The 23,230-nt window shown below is 42.0% G+C and overlaps 2 protein-coding genes across 2 annotated transcripts in view; one reads left to right on the forward strand and one right to left on the reverse strand.

Annotated features, from left to right (window-relative positions):
- LOC127189792 (solute carrier family 22 member 19-like) overlaps positions 1-9,032 on the reverse strand; it is a 44,030-nt gene extending 34,998 nt beyond the window's left edge. The window contains exons 1-2 of the mRNA XM_051146895.1: positions 8,565-9,032; positions 7,557-7,660 (exon numbers count right to left, since the gene is read on the reverse strand). Coding sequence (XP_051002852.1) covers positions 7,557-7,660; positions 8,565-8,966 — 506 coding nt within the window. The 5' untranslated portion in view covers positions 8,967-9,032. The remainder of the gene's footprint in view (positions 1-7,556; positions 7,661-8,564) is intronic.
- Positions 1-23,230, forward strand: part of Macrod1 (mono-ADP ribosylhydrolase 1) — an 899,697-nt gene that overhangs the window by 832,383 nt on the left and 44,084 nt on the right. The gene's annotated exons all lie outside the window — the stretch shown is intronic.

Here is a 23,230-nt window from a genome sequence, read left to right on the forward strand (position 1 = left end):
CATCATGATTTTTCTCATCTTTTACAATCAGTAGGGCATTCAAAAATCAACAAAGAGAACAGTCTAACAAGGAAATACAAAAAGTTCTGTATAACCTACAATAAAGCATACAGCAAAAATCAATTTCCAAGCAATGGTCAGCATAACCTGATTATTATTTCTTAAATAATACTTGGGAAAGTTTAATAATAAAATTTCCCAAGCTAAAGCCATTGTGTTAACAAGATTGTCATAGCAACATAGCTTGAGCCAAATGTTCTCCAATAAAAAAATAAAAAATAAAACAGTTGACTACTCCCAATCCCAAACCAACAGGTGTGCTATGCAAGCCTAGGCTAACTACCAAGGGATCCTTTATTGAAAAGTATCTGTAAAGCATGATGTCCCAAGCCCGCCTTCTATTGCTGTCAAAGCAGAGTCTAAAGAAACATCTCTACAAGTAACATTACCTAACTAGGTACTGTTAGGCCAAGGTCTTAACTTTCTTTCATGCAGTTTCTGCTTGGGTGCTCACAGTCAGAGCAAACACTCTATCATTGCCTCAAGCCTTTGGCCAGATGCCCTCTTCCAACATTCTCTGTGGGAAAAAGTTTTCCTTGTATTGTTTTCCTTAGGGCTGAGAAATAAAGAGAAAAAGACAATTTTAGGAGAAAAAGCAGATATTTAAGGGCAGTGGTGATCAGCTGGAGATCTTTGGACCTTTTTCAAGCAAAGCCTCAACAGCTGCTCTGGATGTCTAGAGATCATGCTGGACAGGTGGAGGTCACTTTTTAAATTAAAACCTCTATGACTTATCCTCATGTCTGTGACAATATATTACAGAGATGGTGATTTAAAAACCATTTGTGTAAGGACTGGAGAGATGGCTTAGTGGTCTGGTCTTCCAGAGGTCCTTAGTTCAATTCTCAGCAACCACATGGTGACTCATGACTATATGTAATGAGATTTGATGTCATCTTCTATCATTCTTGCAAATAGAGCACTCATATAAATAAATAAATATTTTTTAAAATCAGACTGTATTTGAGCTCCTTGGCTGTATAGCTTGATGTTTTATATTAAATATGATAAATTTTCTTATTTATTTATTTATTCTTTTTTATATGAGTGCTCTGTCTGCATGTACATCTACATTCCAGAAGAGGACATCAGATTCCTTTATAAATGGTCATGAGCCACCATGTGGCTGCTATATTGAACTCAGAACCTCATGAAGAGCAGCCAGTGCTCTTAACCACTGAGCCAACTCACCAGCTTGAGTTCTTTTTTTGTTCTCTCTCTGTCTCTCTCTGTGTAGCTGTCTCTCTGTGTCTCTGTCTCTGTGTCTCTGTCTCTGTGTCTGTGTCTCTGTCTCTGTCTCTTTCTGTCTCTCTCTGTCTCTCTCTCTCTCTCTCTCTCTCTCTCTCTCTCTCTCTCTCTCTCTCTCTCTCTCTCTCTCTCTCCTCTCTCTCTCTCTCCTCTCTCTCTCTCTCTCTCTCCCCTCTCTCTCTCTCTCTCTCTCCCTTCCTTACACTCCATAAAAGCATTACTCACTTGTAAACCTATTTTGTTTTGACTTTTTAATTTTTTAAATTTCTAATGCCATTTTTTGCTCAATTATTTATTATTTTGCTACGAGTCCTCTTCCAAATGTCTCTGGTGAACATTTTGACTCATTGACTGCACTTTTTCACCCAGATATCTGTTGTATTCCTTGATATATTTTCTATTACTGACATTTCCATACATGACCTTGCTAATTTTCTTTGGTACTTTTTCCATATTCTATCTTACTTTTGTACTTATTTAAGATACATGTTATAAAACATTTGTCTATTAAATCTCTAACAGAAGATGGGAGAACTAAGAAACATCCCTAATAAGTTTCTGTTTGGATTGGGTATAGTTCTCTTTTTCTTCTCCCATTTCTTACTTTATCAAACTTTTTAAAATGGTATTTGGTTATTATACAGCAGAAATTCTGGGCTTCATGTTTCTCTACTATTTTGTTGATGGAAGATAGGTACTCTTTAACATCTATGACTATTATTAGTCACAAAATTTTATGACTATTCTTAGTCCTATGTGATCACTGAAGTCTCTCTTTACATCATAAATTTGAACACATTCCTGAAATATCAGAGTAACCCTCTTCCCCACTTCTTTGTTTTGCAGATTGACTTTACACTGTGATATTTCTTGAAAATTAATAAATACTTCTTATCAAAGACTAACAATTCTAGTGAAAAAGACAAGATGATGAGAATGGATTCAAAACTAAGATCTAAATTTAATTAGTTCTTTGAATAAATAGAAGAAAATGATCAATTAACATATTTCCTGTGAACTATAAGAATAAAATAGCTGCCCCCAAGGCTCAGGGACCATTAAAGAAGAAAGAGCAGGTTGTTAAGAGCCAAACAGTGTCTTCTCCAGCCATGAGGGTATAAAAGCAGAAGAGCTATCCCAAACTCTCACTGGCTGCAGCACTAGGAAGAGCAGGCCCCGACTGAACCTCAACTGGGCAGCACAATAGAGCTAACAGCTGCTGGCATAGGTGCAGCTGAGTCAACCCTGAGAGCAGGAGAGCTGGATCTGTCCTTTGCTGGCTGTAGCACTGAGTGAGCTAGCTAGGGCAGTGCTGGAGGGCTCACCCAAGTGGTGTGGGTGCAGGATAACTGGCGGGCTGACCAATTCAGCTACCACCTAAGCCCAGACCCACCGCTTTGAGTTAATCCACCCTAATATCTCCATCATATATGAACTGCTGGAGTGTGTAAAAGGGCTGGTCTTGCAGAACCAAAGCTGCAGGATCTCCATGACACAGGGCAACAACAGGGTTTCTGAGAGGAGTCTCAGTGAAGATCCAGTATTGACAGTGCAACAGAAGCCAGAGACCTCAAACCATACCAATGACTCATTGCAATGAACATTTGCAAGTATTATGTTTGAACAAAAGGACAAAAGATGTTTGGACTACAGCTTCCACAATAAGATGTTTTTCATGTTTTGGTTTGCAACCCTTGGTTGCAAGGGTGGAGGGTTGGTATGAAGGAACAGGAAGCTGAGTAGGATAGAGGTGCATAATGTGAAACTCATAATCAATTAAGATGTTTTTTTTTTAATCTTCTAGACTTAACAGGACACTGCACTTATCAGCTTGTAGCACCCATTGTTGACTAAAAAAAGGTTTGCACAGATCAAACCAGTCAACACTTCAGCATGAAATGGGGAGGAACTTAAGAGTCCCTACCCCTAGCAGATAATCTACTAACAGTTTATGGTTTCTGGAGAAAGGAAAGTTAGTTTTCTTTAAGGGTGTGGACTCCAGTAGATGGGTGATTCTCCAGTTAGTGGCCCCCCACCCAAGGCTGCACCTCGAGGAATCAATAGGCTATTTTAAAAGGTGGGTGGAGAGAACACGAAGTTGGGAGAGGAAGTGGAATAGTAAATAGATTCTGAGGGAGTTAAGGGGAGGAGTGTAAGGAATATGTTAAAATACATTATGCATGTATGAAGTCCTCAAAGGCTAATAAAAAATACATTCCTAAAGGCATATGATGGCTGAAGATGTTAACATTAGACAGACTACATTCATATTGGACAGAAATAGATTTTAGAACAGACATTTGTCTGGGTGTGGTAGTGCATAGCAGCATTCCAGACTCTGGGATTGAGGTACTGAGGAGGCCTGGTTAAATAAGTCTAGACAACTCCATAACAGGCTTCAGTTGCTTGGTAGCTTGGAGCAGGCCTGAGCCTCCATTCCTCAGAAATGTGCTCAGTGGTTACCGGAAATATCACAGATAATGGGCAGCCAATCAGGGACGGCCTAGCCTCCTGGCCTGAGGAAGATAAGGTTTCTCAAGGTTCACTTGTCTTATGATGAACTCACGACCACTGACTAAGGTTGCCCACACTTTTCCAGGCTGCCCGTGCTCTTTCAGTTTGAATGCACCAATCATATTAAAGGGCACCAACCCCTCCCTTGGAATTCTCCTAAATGCCTTTGAAAAGAGCCTGCGAGCTCACTTTGGGATTGCCATTTTTACTTCTGCAGAAATAAAGACCCCTTGCTTTTGCATACAGCTTCAGACTCCTGGTGGTCTTTAGAGACTCTAGCAATCTGAGCATAACAGTAAAAGATTATTATCTGAAGATTCTTCTGAGACACACATAGCATTTGAGGCTACTGTGCGCTATGCAGGGAGACACCATGGAAAAATCTATCCCCCAACTCCAACAGCCCCAGTTGTTGTCTTTTAAGGAAGAACAATTCACACTGTAGAATAAGAAGCCAAAGTTTGTATTGAGCATAGTTCAGAAAATCAGAAATGGCTCTCCTGAGTGGAGAGCCAAGCAACAGTGTGAAAGTCAGCCTCCAGTGTCTGAACTTAGAAGTCTTGATATGCCAGGTTCCTTCTCCTGGTTCTCCCCTGGGGTGGTCTTTGGGTGTCTTCCTTCTTGGCAAGGAACATGCCTTCTTAGAAGCTGTCCTTACCTACAATTCAGTCCTTTTACAATCACATGTACAAAGAGGTATAAAGGTGTAAGCACTTGCCAAGTTGATAGTACCCTAAAGCAAAGGCAAAGGCACCTTTTGCATGCTCTTCAGGGGGAAGCTCTGTGGGAGCCAGCTAGAACTTGCTGAAACCAGCTTTTTTTTTGTTTTGTCTTGTTTTCCATGATCTCTCTCTCTTGCTTCTTGTCTGGTTATGTCATACCCAGCTGCCAGCCTCCTTGCTCATCTTTGCATGAGTTCCTGGTATTGGAAACACTGTTTTAAGCCCAAAATCTGTGTTAACCCTAATAATCCTAGGTCATGTGAGGCTGAGGCATGCAGAGCTTGTAGCCAGCATGTGTTACACAGTGAGATATCTTCTTTAAAATAAATAAGATAAAGCAACCCACAAACAACAAACTGAATAAATAGTTTAATGAGTCTTCATTGATAAAAGAAAACATAAATTATATCGCTGAATCTCAACTTTACATTTATATAAACAGTCTTTTCAAATACACAAAACAAAAACACAAAGTTAAAGGGAAAAATAGTTTAATGGAGTGAGAAATTTTAATATTTCAGTAACTAACAGAAAAGCAAAGAATATACCACAAGTCTCAAAATGTAGGGGTGAACATTACTTCCAACCATAATTACTTACTTGGCATTCATGCAACATATTACAAACTTGCTACAGTCTGATGTGCCTCCAGGATTCATACATAGAAAATTACTATCTGGTCTGATAGTACTAAGAGGGATCTTTCAGATTGTGTTAAATGTGAGAGGGAACCTTACAGGCAGAATGGCTATCATCAGGAAATCTGAAAACAAATGTTGAAGATGATGTGGTGAAAGAGAAACATTTGTTCACTGCCAGTGGTGGTGCAAATTATTACAACTAATATGAAAATTGGCTGTGAGGTGCCTCAAAAAATTAAAATTAAAATTACTATATGACCTATCCATATAGCTCCTGGACATAGACCCAAAAGACTCCATATCCTGCCACAGAGTTACCCGCTCATCATTTTCACTGCTGCTATATTTGTGATAGCAAAGACATCGAACCAGCCTAGATGTCCATCAACAGATGAACCAATAATGAAAATGCAATGCATGCGCCCAGTGGAGTATTCTTTGGCTGTAAATCATGAGATTTTCAGGAAATAGATGGATCCAAAAAGTATAATATTAAGTGAAGTCACCCAATCCCAGAAAGAACAAACTGCATGTGCCCTCATACATGAGGATCATAGGCTGTAATGCATATATGTAAAGAGGTGTAAATGTGGGTAAAGCCTGAAAATCCAGAACAGAGGCCAAATACTGGGTGATGGGGAAGGATGAGAGTGGGGGAAAGACAACGGGACATGAGAGGGAAGAGACTCTAGGTGGCAGCAACAGGGAGGGCATGGAAACCACAAGCGGGTGTGGAGGAAGAACCACAGAAACACGCTGTTTGAAATATCATAATGTGGGGTAAGAGCACTGGCTCTTCTTCCAGAAGGTTCTATTCCCAGCCCCCACATGGAAGCTTACAACTATCTGTAACTCCAGTTGGAGGGTGTCTGACACCATCTTCTGGCCTCCCCTGGAACCAGGCACACTCATGGAACACAGGCACACATACAGGCTAAACACCCACACCAATAAAAATGTCATAAGCCACCTAACCTATAATGACTTCTTTAAGGAGACTATATAAAGGGAGCGAGGGATGTGCTGGGGCACCTGCAAGGGAGTGGAGGGGTCAGTGGAGGCGGATAGAGAGATATGTTGCTGACAACTGCGAAATTGTCAAAGAAAAAAATAAAAGATACTCTTTTTTTAAAGAAATATGAGAATGGAGCCCTTATGAGTGGAATTGGTGGCCTTATAAAAGAGGTGCAGAGCCAGTGAGATACCTTTGTGTCTTAAGACACTTGCAGCCTATGCCTGGCAACCTTAGTAAGCTCTCCAGCTGCCATGCAAAGGTGGAGGGAGAGAACAGACTCCCATAAAGTTGGCCTCTAATCTCCACACTGCAAGCCATGGCACATATGTTCATGCGCACGTGCACACACCACATGCATATATACACAGTGACACTAAATGTCTAAAGTTAAAAGATACACAAGGGAGCTATGTACACTCTGTACTATATGAGGGCCCAGTGTAGGCTACCTCTGCTACAGGAAAAGGCAGCAACTTGCTTGGCAGAAATGGTCCTCTATTTAAAAAAGAGGTGTTTTCAGGCAACAGATCTGTTATAAGGTTTAGAGTAGTTTGTTTAGTTTACGAGTAGATTAGAATCAGTTCAGACACTGCCCGGCAAAGTGCTGGCAGCTTTAAAGTACGTTTCAGTCTCCCTGTGTCGGTTATTTGCTTTGTAGGCTGAACGGATACAATGTACTGTAACACAGATCTAAGTTATTAAATCACAAACTGTGATGGCAGTTGTCATTAGATGAATTGTTTCATAGTCTGAAAGGGTAACATTTAAAAATCATCTCTGAGGGAAAAAAAATCATCTTTGGCAGAAGCAAAAATGAAAGTGACAGACAGAGCTCCCATCACAACGATGGCACCACTGGCAGCAAAGGATTTTTCCACCATTGTGCTTGAACAATGAAGGCACGATGCCCAGTGTCTGTGTACCACAGCTATTCAGTGCAGTGTCCAGGAGGGAGAAAGCACAGTGCCCTTGGCAAGAGTGTCAATGCTGTTTTCTATTTTTGAATCTTCAAATAGGATGAAAACTGTGTTAAAACATCTTTGTCTCTTTCCCATAGTTGACGGTTTCTCATATCTCTCAACCATTGTGTGACACTTTCTCTCTACTCTCCCAGTCCTGAAACACCATCATATTTCATGGGGAGGGTGTTCATGTCCACACAACACATAGACTTTTATTCAAATGGCACCTGTCACACTGACTCACCTTTCCATTTGTGTTTGTGGGTTTCTAGGATCTCTGGGATGCTTCTGCAGCTAGAAGAATATAATTTGAAATGGCTACTTAAGAATAAATGAACGACCCTCGGGTGACTAAAGTCCTCCATACAGAGAGGCATGAAGAAGAGGTACTCACCTGTCTGTTAAGCAGCCACATAGGATATGTCCTAGTAATACACCAGCCAAGTATAAAAACTTAGCTATTGAATCCAGTGACTGAGATTCACACACCAGGTCCCACTGAAAGATATGGAAATCAGCCAAGTAAGGTACAGCCTGTCAGTCAACATGACCCTCAGATCTCCTTCTAGCAACCTTCTGAACTCCTCTCCCGTTTCAGCAACGCCTGACTTCTACCATCCTAGTCTCATCTTAAACACACCTGGATTCAGGAATCTTCCCTTGGTAACTAGGGCCTAGTTCTTCAGGGTGCACTACTGACTTATAGTCCGTGCTGAGAAGCTCTCAAATTTGGTCATATACTGCAACCATTTCAGAGCCTTAAAAAATGTTCTGCATCCCATACCGAAGCATAGCTTCTCATATCGCTCTGGAAGTAGATGAGATGGATAGATAGATAGATAGATAGATAGATAGATAGATAGATAGATAGACAGACAGACAGACAGACAATACTGAACTTGGTGCCCCAGGCCTTGTGCACAGCCCCGTTCTACCCTATCACAGAAGGTAAAGTATAGAGACTCTTTAGAGTGCTAGGGAATGAATCCTGGGTTCATACGTGCCACACAAGCATTCTACCAGTGAGCCATGCTCCCAAACAACCAACTATGTTTTTCTTTAATTTCCTAGATATTTCTTACTTGAAATCAAAGCTGAAAAAATAAATATTGACTGTAATACTTATTAAAGGGTCCACAAATTATTTGCTTAAACTGATTTGATACATAATAAGTACATAAGTTACTTATTAAATTGCGGTCCTTCCTTAGAGTGGATAACCAGGAGAATAAATTCATGTCCTTTTTGTATTTATGAGACTCATTGAATATGCATTTCATTTTTAATAGATAAGCAATCAATAGTGGCTAAAATGCCAACTCTAGGCACAAAGCATGTGCACTGTTCATACTATTGCTAAACAACCTGTCATGAACTTACAGCAGAAAATGAAGCCACTTACCTCAGTAACAATGGTGGAGAGGAAGGTGCTTTGATCATACACCCAGCCGTCCACACAGGGCTCTGTGTCTGGCTCTGTCACACTGGGGAAGGTGCCATTAGAATGTAGGAGATGCCACTGTGGCTGGACGAAGCGCCGGCATTTGTCTGGTCTCAAGTTGGAGTCCAGTGGGATGGAGACCTTCAGGAGGTCATCTTGGCTCAGGATCCCACTGTCATTATCAGGGGCAGTGTCATTGTCAAGGATGGGGACCCAGCAGCGATGGCTGGGAATGGCTGCAGTGAAGTTCTCCAACAGAGTATGAGGAGACACTATGATGTTGCAGATCAAAATGAAAGTCATCTGAAGGATCTGGAATCTTCCCAGGCTGCCAGCTTGGTTTAGGAGATCTTGAAAGGCCATTCAGGACAAATGGCTATGTCCAAAGGAAGACAAAAAAAAAATGTTCCTATGTGAAATACTCCGAAGGATTTAGCAAGTTCTGTTTCAATAAAAAGCAGATCTCGACCCTTTCTTAATGTGGCCCTCTGCCCTTCTACATGGGGCCACAGTATTCCTCATGAGTTAAGTGTTAGGTAAGGAAGCTACTCCCTTTAAAGTCACCAAGAGGAACATTCTGCTGACGTTTCTTTCTGTGATGAATCTGTTAAAGATCTACTTTGTGAGTAACTTGTCTGTGTACTACCTCTATCAGTACCTGTGGACGTTGAACTGCAAATTCTCTGAAAGTAAATGAGTTAACATGTTATGCAATATGCAGTCCTTTAAATAACATATAATTTTCCACACTCAGACTTTGGGTGTTTTTCACTTTCCTAATCAGTGGAAATGTTCAAAATTCACCTTGGCTAATAAAGTTAATGAAAAGAATCAGAGGCTAAGTCAATGCAAATGAAATATAACACAGCTCTTGGCCTTTGCTACCTGGCCCGATTCAGGTCCATTGGCCCCATGAATTCCCATTGTAAGTATATGCTAAGATGGTAGGAGTGAGAACAGTGACAGGGTGTTAGGTCTCAAAGGAGCCTGGTACAATTCTCACTCAGTACCTATGGTTCCTCCCTACAGTTCTAGCCCCACCCTCTACCCTAAACCTCTTCTTCCTAGGGGTTAGGCTTCTGCTTCCCTTCCCTATACCCACTCACCAGCTTCTGATCTCTGTATAAGTCAGCCATCTTGGACACACAGTCTTTTGGCCACTTGATGCTTTTGGTTCTCAATGTTCTCTTTGCCCCTCCTCTTCTCTTCTCTTCTCTTCTCTTCTCTTCTTCTTCTTCTTCTTCTCTCTCTCTCTCTCTCTCTCTCTCTCTCTCTCTCTCTCTCTCTCTCTCTCTCTCTCTCTCTCTCTCTCTCCCATTATGGCCTGGTTCAGTCTGTTGGCCATGCTCAGGTTGGGCTCTTCCAGAGGCCTCCGCCTGTTCTCTCCCTCACATTTACAAGACACCCTTCTCTTCAACCGCACTGTGCAGCAGTCACTTTCTCAGTTTTTTTATTCATCGGGTGCTGAGGCCATAGGAGTGACCATAAAAAGCTCCCTTCTAAGGGACTTGGTTTCTCTGAACCAAGCTGCTGGATTGACTCTCTGCTAAGGCGTGTTTGAATCGTTGGTTTCTTCTGGCTCCTGACACCCACCATGTTTGAGTCCAAATTCTAAAGTCCACCTCTTCAGCTGCTTCTGCCCTCCACCTGCTCTAACCACACATCTCTCCTCACTGACAGGGTAAAAAGTTCCTCTCTCTGGCTCCTGGAGCCTCCTATACCTTTTGGGGCACCCAAAGTGTATCTTAAGCTTTCTATATGCTCTGGGGCCATACCACATGGGCAGCTATCTAAGACACTTACCCATCTCCCGCTATAATAACTTTCCTTTCCCCCAAAAGCCTCTCCAAGCCCACCTCTGGAGCTGACTGATTTGTCCACTATTACTACAGAAGCTACTCCCATGTGCCAGGGCACTCCTCTTGCCCTACTAGGCCTCTATTGCATGGAAGATGTACACCTCTCCTGTGTAATTTGGGACACTTCTTTCTCACAAGTTTCTCCATCCATTTGGGGACACTGTGGACTGAAATTATTGTTGTTTAACCTTCTGTGCCCTTTGTTTTTAGCTTCCTCCTGGAACTTCCATGCCTGCCCATAGAAGCTGTAGTCTCACAGCTTTGTTAAGCCCTTCTGGGCTCCTCTGATATTAGAATCGTCCCCTGGGTAGAGATCCCGTTTGTGACTGTTTTCCCTTGCAGCTACACTGTCCTCTGTCTCTCTGCTTTTTCTTGGAGTTTATAGAAACCCTCCCTCCAGCAGCTTGTTTTGTGGCTCTTTTTTTTCCCCCAAGACAGGGTTTCTCTGTGCAACGATCCTGGCTGTCTTAGACTCACTTTGTAGACCAGGCTAGCCTTAAACTCAAAGAGCTCCACCTGCCTCTGCCTCCCAAGTGCTTGGATTAAAGGTATGTGCCACATGCCCAGCTTGTTTTGTAACTTTTTCTGCCTCTGTTGTGGAGGAATGCTGAGTGGATCTAACATATATCAATAAAGCACTGTTTAGTCAATCATCTGGGCAGAAGAACAAGAAGTGGAAGGCAGGGTTTCCTGGAGGGGAGCAAGAGAGACAATGGACTGGGTAAGAAGACGATGGGGCGAATGGCTGGATGAGCATCATAATGGCAAATGCTTGGGGTATGTGTATTATATAACAGTTTAGTTTGTTTACCATAGTTTAGAAGAAGATTTGTATTAGTTTAGATTTCTGCCCAGAATAGAGCTGACAGCTTTAAAGTATACTTCAGACTCTGTGTCCTTATTTAGCAATTTTAGGCTGAACTGATACTATTTTACTGTAACAAATTGGCACCCAACTTATCTAATGTATCCACATCCTTGAAAAAATATACTTTGTTGTGGTTTTGTTGGGGGAATTGCTCCCTAAGAGCTAAGTCTATATGGCAGAAGGCTCCTGGATACTTTTTGGGCTTTTCTTGGCTTTTGTTGTTCAGGGAGAAAGGCAGAAAGCTGAGAGATATCAAGCTAAGTTACCAACAATGAGAAGGGAAGAAGGTTCCAAACTCTTTTCCTGTAAAGTTGGTAGCAGTTGAAATTCGGAACCTATTAGCTGCAAGGTATTTCTCAGCTCTCTCTGGAAAGGGTCCACCTGTGCAAATTAGCAATAACTAAATTCAAAAGAATGGTGGATAGGGCTTTGCTTACTGAAGCCTAAAATTGGTGCAACTGACCCAAGATTTAGAATTTTTTTGATAACTCTTAAATATTACTTAAAATTTTTTAGATTGACTGGAATTGAGATGAAATATTTGTGCAGGGCAGTGGTGGCACACACCCTTAATCTTAACACAATGGAGAAAAAGGCAGGTGGATCTCTGTGAGTTCTGGACCAGCCTGGTCTCCACAGGGTGTGACTCCTCTGCTGATAAATTATTTGCAAAAACAGCCTATGATTTAAACAGACATGCAAACTGCATGCCTCTCATGTCAAAAAGCCTTTGCGGAGTTAAAGTGTCAGTGCTCTGGCAGCCAGCTTATCCCTCTAAACGTGAGCTACTTTCATGGGGGACAGGTGACAGTCACGCCAGATGCAAAAAGACACCGAGGACTTACAGGTGACAAAGTACAAATCAGCCTAGTTAGATCCCAAAAACTCAAGGCTAAAATTCACATACTTAAAAGGGTGACCCTAATGCCTTTTCTTTTGCTCAAGGCAACCGGCTTGTCTCTGAAACAGGGTGCATTTCCTCGGGAGACAGGTAGTGGCTTAACCTCTCCATCAGGTGCCACAGAGCCTAGAGAAGGACATTTAGTCTAAAAGGTAGAAATGTCCATCCCCTATAGAGAGAAAGGGTGAGACAAAAACACCTGCAACAAATGTGTAAACCCAGTTACAAGATGCCTAGGGTATGCATAAACTCCTCAAAAATGGGAATTTAATTGTTACATTTAAAAAAATGTTGGTTCAACCTATGGTAATTAAATAAAGACACAGAGTCTAAAGCGTACTTTAAAGCTGCTAGAACAATGCTGGGCAGAATCTAGAACAACACTTGGCAGAATCTAAACTAATACAAATCTTCTCCTAAACTATGGTAAACAAACTACTCTAAACTGATGTATAATACATATATAATACGTATACCCCAAGCATTTGCCACTGAGATGCTAGTCCGGTCATTCTCTCTTTCATCCTTCCACTCAGTCAACTGTCTCTCCTCCCAACTGACTCCTCTCCACACTCCCCTCCAGGAAGCCCCACCTTCTACTTCCTGTCCTTCTACCCAGCTGATTGGCAAAACAGTGCTTTATTGATAGATGTTACATCCACTCAGCATTCCTCCACAATTCCCCTTTTTAGTCTAATAAATAACCTTTCACCTATACATTTATATCATTACACCAATATACAATATACATACGCAAGAACCACAAAACAGTCATTATATCTATGATATATAATGTTTTGTTGTATTTAACCCCATCAGAGACTTGAGAAGGAATAAAATTAATTAGCTGAGTAAATAGGAAGTACAGGTTAGCAGCTTCCAAGATAAAAAATTACAGAGACACCTTGCCGCCGGAACAATCACCCAAAACTTTCTAACACGTTGGAGCATCATCTTTAGCCTTCTGGCCCAATGTATCTGACAGACATATTTGTGAAGCAGGAACTATTGAGGACTTGCTTACCCTGTCTTGACAGAGTTTGGACATCAACTCCACCTGCATTCAAGCTTACCCATTTCAGGCAGAATTCTGTCTGTGGCAGAAAACAAGGACATTTTTGCCCAGTGGCTGGTTTGCCACATCTGAAGCCATCTCCATAAGGAGGTTCTTAGATGTTCATTACCTTCTTTGAGACAGGCTGGGTGTTGCCAGGAGTCAACCTGTCTCATTTTCAAAGACTCCTCAAAACAAATAAAATTTCTTTAAATGCCATATTCTCTAGGTCTCTGAGGTTTTTGAAGACTTAATCTAAATATTTTACTTTATCTATCTACTACACCTAAGATATATAGTCTTGTGATAAAATTGAATAGTAAAGTGAATTAAAAATAAGCCCATTTTATATCAATATCTAATATTCTGTACCAATGAATTAAAAATTGCCTTGTGAGTAACAATTAAGGCCTTACGTTGAAGAGTAGATTCAATAATCTGCCTTTTGTCCTATCATTCCTATATATTTCTATATTCTCAGAGAAAAATCCCTGAGTCCAACCTCATTCTCTCTCTGAACAAAACCAATATTAACACAATCAATTCCCAATGAAGATAAACATCCATAGCCCAAAGCCTTATCCAACCTCCCTTTAAGGGAGATGGGACGGCGTTCTCTTTTTAAAGCTTCTTCAGGCTGACTTGGGACGAATAATACCTACTCAGGGGCCCAAATACAACTAGGAAAATGGTTAAACAATGTAGGGAGCCCCTCTCTGGCATGTTGTTTTTCATAAGGCCATGCACTCAGAGCTGGTACTGAGCATACCTTTCCATTGGTTACATTTGGTGTTTTTTCCTATGTCCTGCTTAGATATACCCAATGTTTCTGCGGAACCAGGACACCTGCTTCCCTTGCTCCACCCCCTGCCTTCCACCCCTCCTTCCGCTGACTGTATATACTGTTGCTCTGCTGCACAATAAACAAAGACTTGGTCGGAATACCGTCTTGTCTTTATTTCTCGCGTCTCTTGTCCCATCCATTCCCACTGCCCCTTCCATGTACTCCTGCTGACTGACCTGAGGGCCAGGTGGAAACAAGCCGGAGATAGCATTTCTGGTCCAGTCTCTAAATGTTGAGAAATTCGGGCTTAATAAAAGTCCTGTGTGAGACAGTCTGAAATGCTGGACCAATGGGAGTCAGAAGCTTTCTCCAAAGCTGTCCTGGGGGATGTTCTGTTCTGATGATGAACAGCAACCGAAGCACTGTGGATGAACCACAAAGAACTCAGGTTGTCAGCATCTCAGCATGCTGGAGGATGAATCCTGTCGAGTCTTATCCAGCATCAGGGCCTGGTACTTTTATTCAGAAATTATATAATTTCTCACCAGCATTATACATTATGCATGCCCTAGGCATCTTGTACCTGGGTTTACACACTTGTTGCAGGTGCTTTTGTCTCACCCCTTCTCTCCATAGGGATGGACGCTTCCACCTTTTAAACTAATTGTCCTTCTCTAGGCTCTATGGCACCTGATGCATAGGTTAAGCTGCTACCTGTCTCCCGAGGAAATGCACCCTGTTTTAGAGACAGCAGGGTTGCCTTGAGCAAAAGAAATGGCATTAAGCCTTAAATAAACTTATGTATAACCTAGGCGATAGTACCTTGGTTTACACACTTACATAAATTCCCATTTTTAGGAGTTTGTGCATACCCTAGGCATTAGTACCTTGGTTTACACACTTACATAAATTCCCATTTTTAGGAGTTATGCGTACCCTAGGCATTAGTACCTTGGTTTACACACTTACATAAATTCCCATTTTTAGGAGTTATGCGTACCCTAGGCATCTTGTACCTGGGTTCTCACACTTACATAAATTCCCATTTTTAGGAGTTGTGCGTACCCTAGGCATTAGTACCTTGGTTTACACACTTACGTAAATTCCCATTTTTAGGAGTTGTGCGTACCCTAGGCGTCTTGTACCTGGGTTCTCACACTTACATAAATTCCCATTTTTAGGAGTTATGCGTACCCTAGGCATTAGTACCTTGGTTTACACACTTACGTAAATTCCCATTTTTAGGAGTTGTGCGTACCCTAGGCGTCTTGTACCTGGGTTCTCACACTTACATAAATTCCCATTTTTAGGAGTTGTGCATGCCCTAGGCATCTTGTACCTGGGTTCTCACACTTACATAAATTCCCATTTTGGGGAGTTGTGCGTACCCTAGGCGTCTTGTACCTGGGTTCTCACCCTTCACTTCATGGACGCAAAGATGTTATTAAGCTTCATTACCTCACTGAAGACAGCTTGGCCTCAACACAGCTCAATCAATGGCCAAGAATTGACACAGTCAATTTTCAAATTCTCTCATATGGTACAACTTCTTCCCCTGCACAAATAAATGACACCAAGAACTCTTAAATCTAAACTTCCTCTGCTCTACAATCCCAAACTCTCTATTTTCCACACTTCAGAATATTTTATCTCTATGATTTCTCTGTGCTCTGCTCTCAAGAAATGTTTTAAGATTACTTTGTATAAAGAGCCTTTGTCTCAGGATGTGTAAATTCATTGAGTGTGTTTTTTTTAAAAATCTGGAAAAACAAAACAAAACAAAATCTGTAACAAATTTCAGCTTAAAATTTGTAACAAAAGATTGATAGTAAAACAAAACACTCTGTACGTGGGTAATCTTAATTTGCTGCAACATACTATCTATGTGATTCAGCTCTTAGAAAAATAGATCTACTTGCTATGTATGTAACTTGAATTCAATTCTTGCTTAGGAAAACTGATGTTTTTATAGCAACCATGTTATTTGCCTCCATCTTGGCTAATGACCTCATCGGAATGGAAGCAACCATGTGGCTGGCACCCATCTTTACTAAGGCTAATATGAGTACATGCCACATGACTTTACCACCACCTTGATTAAGATGGCTACACAGTATAAGCCAACTAAGGCATCACCAGTAAAAGTTTTTAGTCCCAATGAACTCTGTGCTTATTGTTGTTATCTCCTTTTAGACTAAAGAAGCAACAGAAGCTCTCCAAAATATTTTGGATTAGGATGGACTTTTGATGGAAATAAATTCCTAAGGTTATAAAGATATAAATATATATAGCAGAAACAGAGGTATATGTCTAAATACTTATGTCTTTGCTAACTGTTCAACACCAGGCTTCTAAAAAATTTTAAATAGGGTTGGAGAGATGGCTCAGTGATTAAGAGCGCTGCCTGCTCTTCCAAAGGTCCTGAGTTCAATTCCCAGCAACTACATGATGGCTCACAATCATCTGCAATGTGATCTGATACCCTCTTCTGGCCTACAGGTATACATGTAGGCAGAACACTGTATACATAATAATAAATAAATAAATTTTTTAAAAATTTAAATAATAGTAATATTTGATAAATAATGTGTATTTGATCAATAAGGTTTATAAATTCCAAAGGTCTACTCAGGTTAACAGTAACTGACTTGAAAATGTATATGCCTAGTTTTATGATTAATAATTAAGGCAGTAAGATATAAGGCAATAATGTAATAAGGTACCAGATGCTAGAAAGTATGTTGTAGAGGAGTTTATTAAATAAGCATGGGAGGTAGAAGGAAAGGGGGAGGGGTACCTCAGAGAGAGACAGAGGCAGAGACAGAGACAGCAAGAAGAAGAAGGAGGAGGAGGAGGAGGAGAACAAGAAGAAGAAAGGAAAGAAGGAGAGAGAGAGAAAGAGGAAGAGAGAGGGGCCATGTGGACAGTTTGTCCTTTTATATGGCCTTGGGCAGGGCCACGCCCTCATAGCAGGTAAGCAATGACATCACAGGTAGGTAGACTGAAGAACTCTAACATTCCTACCTTTTCCTATAATTAAAAAATGAGGAACATTGGACTGTTTTTATATAAGGTAAGTTAAAGTATATAAATGCAGGTTCATTGGAAGCAGCTTTTGGGCTGCCATGTAAGGGAAAAAGAGAAAGAGAAAAAAATCAATAGCAACAAAATGTCCAGATTATATAGTGAAGGAGAAGGAAAAGTTCTGCCCTGAAAGTTCAAGGTAGAGGGCAGGGTATGTCAGCCAAGTTCTGCAGCAGATAGGGACCAAGGAATGCTGGGAGAGCCTGGAGCTGTTTGTCCTGGGCCTGGAGCACATCATTTCAGCCTTTTGCAAATGGGTAAGAGGCGAAGTAATCATCTTAACTACTTCCTGCTGACAGTAGAGTGCCAATAGGGGGTTAAAAGCCTGAAATGTTGGCCAGGTTCTGGAAGAACAGGCTGTTGATTTGCTGTCCAGGATCTAAGAACATCTGCAGCTGGGAAGGGCAATGCAGGTCCAGCTAGGAGGAACAATGCAGCTCCAGTTGGCATGATTTCTGAGACTGGACTGGAACATCCATGGGTAGATGCTTTGATGATGTCCCAGATGGAGGAGGTCTGGCAGGATACTGGAATATATATGTGGGCAGAAGACAAAGTTAGCAGGTTAGGGAGAAAATCCCATTTAGGTGTACATTTGAAACTTTTGGGAGAGCAAAGAAAAAGGTTTGAACATGGGGGACTCCCTTCCATTTTACCCAGTTGTTGACAACAATTAAAACGGTTTTCCTGACTGACCAGATCCTTCACAACTTCCCTGGAATTTGCCTCCTGCAATTATAGCAGCTGTAAAGGTAGATACCTGCTGGAGCATTCCAGAGTTAGGTATCCATAGCAACCCTTGCTTACGCAAATACCCATGCCTCTGTGCCTATATAAACTCTGAAATTTTTCAATAAACGGGGTTTGATCAGAATGCAGACTTGCCCCCTTCTTCGTGTCTTGTCTTCTGTTCCTATACAGGAAAAATTTTCTCCCAAGCGTTAGTCGAACCAGGGCAGGCCGGGGCAAATCGTGGTCTGAAGGCAGGGCGGTGATGGGTGAAGACCAGAATGAATGAAGATTTAGAATGATATTTGGAAGAATGGAGTTTAGTATAAAGAATTCCAGACTTAAGAACTTAAAATAATCATGAAAGAGGCTTTTCCTTAACAGGCCGTCAATTTTATGTCTAATAATTATGGCAGTAAGATAAAGGTATAATAAGGTAAGATAAGGTAATAAGGTACCAGATGCCAGATATTATGTTCTAGAAGAGTTTATTTAATGAGCATAAGGGGAGAAGGAAAGGGGGAAGGGGTACCCCAGAGAGACAGACATGGCAGGAAGAAGGAGAAGAAGAAAGAGAAAGACAGAGGAAGAGAGAGAAGAAGAGGAAGAGAGAGAGGGCCACATGGATGGTTTGTCCTTTTATGTGGCCCTGGACAGGGCCATGATCCTGTGACAGATAAGCAATGACATCACAGGTGGGCAGACTGAAGAATTCTAACACCTAGTCTCTTTGTCTTTGCTAACTTTGTTAAGCTTTAGCTATTTGGATAAACTGAGTCATACAGCCTGGTCAACACATGGGTACCCTAACAATGGGAGTAGGGGCTGCCTCTGACTCTGTTGCCTGCCTTTGGGCCCTTTTCCCCACAGCTGGGCCACCTTGTCAGGCTTCAGTGGGAGAGGATATGTTTAGTCCTACTGTGACTTGAGATGCCATGGTGGGCTGGTACCTCTTGGGGGGATCTCCCCTTCTCTGAGAAAAAGGAGAAAGGTGGCAGGGGGAGGCATAAAGGCATAAGTGATTAGATAGATAGATAGATAGATAGATAGATAGATAGATAGATAGATAGATGATAGGTAGATGGAAAACCCTGAATCATATAAGAAACTGTAAAGTTCTATAAGGTTGAACTATAAAAGATAAGCTCCCAATCTCTCTACAAAGGTTTGAACATGGGGAACTTCCTTCCATTTTACTCAATTGCTGATAATAACTTAAAAGGTTTAGTTTTGTATCTGTCCAAGCATATAAGCTTAGCATCCCTTACTGTGGGCATAGGAATTTGAAATTCTCCAAAAGGTATCCCAGAGGAGGCGAATGATGTTTCTCATGGGGAGGTGAAGCCAGTATTCCATTAGGGCATCCCCCAGAAATGGATAATGACTCAAAAAACAGGTGCACAGACTGTTCCAGCGACTCATCAATGCTAGACAGTGACCAAAAGAGCACAGCTCTGAGGCTGAGCTGGCCAGGGGACACAGCCCACCCAGTACTAGGGTTTTGTGATGGCAGGGGCAGAGAAAGAGCTGTGTCAGCAGTTTCACCCAGTGAGAAAAGTCCTAGTTGTAGGTTAGCGAGAAGGAACAGCCACAGTCATGTAAACAGAGGTTGTCAGCCAGTGTTGGGTGCAGAAAGGTGGCAATTGGGTAGTTAAGAAGAGGGGAGTCCCAAAACCAGTGAAAAAGCGGAAAAATCCCACCCTCTGAGATAGGCGATAGGTGAGCAACTTAGGCTGTTGCTTGACAATGCTTAACTGGACTCCATTTGACCTGAGAGGTGAACTTCCTGTAGCTTGCAAGAATCCTTTTCAGTTTACAAAAAGAGATAAATTTTAGACATGTTAGCATCATCCTTGTTGAAATCTGCAGTAAAATACACACTGCTAGACATGTACATATTGTAGGAAAAGGCAGTAGCCATATAGCATAGTAAAGGCTTGGGGGAAACTTTATGTTAAAGTACAAATACTCTTTGAGGTGAGCTTAGGAAAGGCAGAAGCCTTTCTGACATCTGTGGGACAGTAACATGGGGAGGGCAGAAAGCTCCTGTAGATCAGAAGGAAAAAGCTCACGTGATCTTGATTTTCAGCATCAGCACACATCATGAAAGAAGGGCTTCTATCTAATCAGAAGACTGGACGTATATAATTTTATCACAATGAAAGACATTTTAAGTAAAAGACAAATCAAAGGAAATTTAAAATCTTGAGCTTGGAACTATGATCATATAGTGGATCATATAGTGGAATTGTTTTCCCATCGTTAGACTAATAACTTCAAGCTCTATTGATCAGTGTCAACACTATGAACAGTTAATACAACAACAGCATAGCAACAGGATAGCAACAGGAAGAAATAGAGCATCCTTTCAGACATGTTGACCTTCATTACTTGCATTACCAACTTAAAACACATTCTTAGACCTTCTAACACTCACAACTGGTACATATCAACCTTAAAACGCCTTCTTAGACCTATTATATATATATTCATAACTTTCATGTATCAACCATAAAGCACCTTCTTGGACCCTCAAGCATTCATAAAACACCTTCTTAGAAGTGTTAAGACGTAGGCAAAATTGCTATAAGTACTCACCGTCCTTTAGTTAAAAGAATGGTTAAAAAAAAAAAAAAAAAAAAGAAGTCTGGTAACAAGGTAGACTGTATCTATGCCTGACAGTTAAAGTTTGGTCTCCTGCATATGAAGAGGGCTGGAAAGACATGTGAAGCCTCCCATGCTAGAAGCTGGCAATGTGAAAACTGACCTACAGTGTTACCCTGGGTCTGGCAAGGCTGCTGAATCTAAGAGGCACCTGTACTTCACCAGGTTAAGGAACTTGAATGCTGAACTGTCAAAAGCTCTCGTGCTGGTTGAACCTCCAGTGGCGGAGCACAGAGAACAAGCCTGCATGGGACCGTTCTGACAGCCATAGGCCAATTTGCTGATGGTCAAGGCTGTGGAACTGGTGTCCCTTCTGCCTATAGCAGCTATGGAACCAGTGTCTCTTTTTTGGCTGCATCTGAAACAGGTCCCTAGCAGAGCTGGCTCAGGCTGGACCCTGGTGGGAGGGGGCATTACAGACCTCTATTTTTTTGCCTCAGGGTAGTGGCTAAGACCTGGAGCATAGTTTCTGATGTAGCTGAGCCTGCGGGAAGGCTCCTCTCAGGTTGTAAATATTTTCAAACTACTTTTACCTGTTCCTCTATGGGAGTTTAAGAACCATCCTCAGTCTTTTAATGAAGATGGTAGTGAGACCTCAGTCTATCTTAAGGATCTTTAGATAGGCATACTTTGTTTACAGTTTGAAGGTATGTATAGCACAATCCTTAAAGGAGCAGAACAATTTTTTGTATGATCAATAACATCCTATTTAGAAAATAAGGCTAAACACGTTTTAAGGCAGTGATTTTTAGGCTTTGAGAATAAGGGTAGGGCATAACAATAAGTTTTAGCATTGTAAACAAATTAATGTTAATACAGCCGAACATTATAGAATAATTTAAAAACCATATCAAACCCATTAGCCAGGAAGCCTTAGTTGAATGCAGGGCAGCTGGTGACAGGAGGAACAGTATTTATTTGTCTAGGAAGTAGTAAAGACACAAGTTAGAAATAAAAACATTTTGGATCAGGGTAAAAACATAGCCCTGAAATGTAAAAGTCAAAAGTAGGTAACCATTGTAAAACCTAGAAGCTGTATTTGGAGTTTAATAAGGATTTAAACAGGGTTAGTGAGCATATTCACGATGTGCTGAAAACAGATGGCAGCTAGTCACATAGCTGCCCTTAAAGATGGCGGCTAGTCATGTGGTTGTCCCTAACAAAGATAGTGACTAGTCATGTGGCTGCCGTCAAAGACAGTGCAGAGGAGTCCGTTGTAGTGGCGCACGCCTTTAATCCCAGCACTCAGGAGGCAGAGACAGGTGGATCGCTGTGAGTTTGAGGCCAGCCTGGTCTACAAAGCGAGTCCAGGACAGCCAAGGCTATACAGAGAAACCCTGTCTCGAAAAAAACCAAAACGAAAAAAAAATTGTGCAGAGGGCAAACGGTCTAACTTCTCTATCCTGAATCAACATGGCGACTGCCACGTGTTGCAAGCAACCACTGGTGGGCAGATTTGAAAGTGTGGTCAGGCTGCGGTGATGTCTAGCTAGCGCAGGGCCGCAGTTGAGGAGCAGGCTGCCATGATCAGACTGCGCAGGGTTTTAGCAGCCAGGGAAGCATTCAGACGGTGGTAGCTGCCAGTTCCCTGCTGACCCTGTCCCAGCTCTGTGCAGCCTGAATGCTGCCAGTGCAGTAGAAGTGACCCAAACCAGGCGTAGGAGTCCCTGAAATGCCTCCCCCAAAACCCCCAGAGCCCGAGGCTAAGGTCCCCAGCATGGGAGCTGCATGGTTGTGCCCCAATCAGCACCACAGGGGGCTCCAGCCACCGTGGCTGAAGGAATTGGCTAAGTATTGTACCATGTATGGCTGGTGGAGCACAACCAGCTCAAAGTCACTCCCACCAGAGGGGCCCAAAATTGGTCACACTCTGCGGTGGACATTTGTTGACCAACAATAGATGGTCTGTCCTGGCGATTTAGTGGCAGGGCATTTGGACGGCTGCCAGGTTACTCTCTGAGTTGACGCCAGAGCCGTTGGGACCGAGAGTGCAGCCCACATGGCAAAGCAAATCACCTGCATTCTGCGCTGGACCCCGAGAGAGATCAGAGCAGCAGAAATTTACCTCAGCTTAGAATTTCCTTCTGAAGGCAGGGCAGTGATGAGTTCAGACGGGAATGAAGGAGATTTAGAGTGAAGTTTGGAACAGAAGGAAAGTGTTGGGAAGTGTGTTAGATAGAACGAGCTCTGTAGAAAGGATTCCAGACTTAAGACAATTCTGGAAGAGCCCTCCCACCACAGGCCACCAGTTTTATAATTAATAGTAAGAAATAAGATGCCAGGTAACAAGCATTAGATTATATGAAGTTTATTAAGTGAGCATAGGGAGAGAAGGAAAGGAGCGAGGGATGCCCCAGAGAGATAGAGACAGAGACAGAGGGAAAGAGTAAGGAGGTCGGTAAATGAGTAAGAGAGAGAGCCACAGGGAGGGTGTGGCCTGTTAAAATCTTGGGTAGGGCCACACCCCGATGGCAGGCAGGCAATGACATCACAGGTAGGTAGGCTGAAACAGAATCCTTCCACCCACTCCAACCCTGGAGTCGATAAGCTGGCTCCCCCACTGCCATCCCTAGTAAGAATTTGTTACCCTGACAATTAACAAGCTTCCTTCCTTGTTTGACCTTAGAAGGTTTTTTCCCTATAGACCCTACACCCCCTTGGTATGCAGATGAAGCATCTTCTAA

This window comes from Acomys russatus, chromosome 5 (assembly GCF_903995435.1).
Source record: "Acomys russatus chromosome 5, mAcoRus1.1, whole genome shotgun sequence".
Taxonomy (NCBI): Eukaryota; Metazoa; Chordata; class Mammalia; order Rodentia; family Muridae; genus Acomys; species Acomys russatus.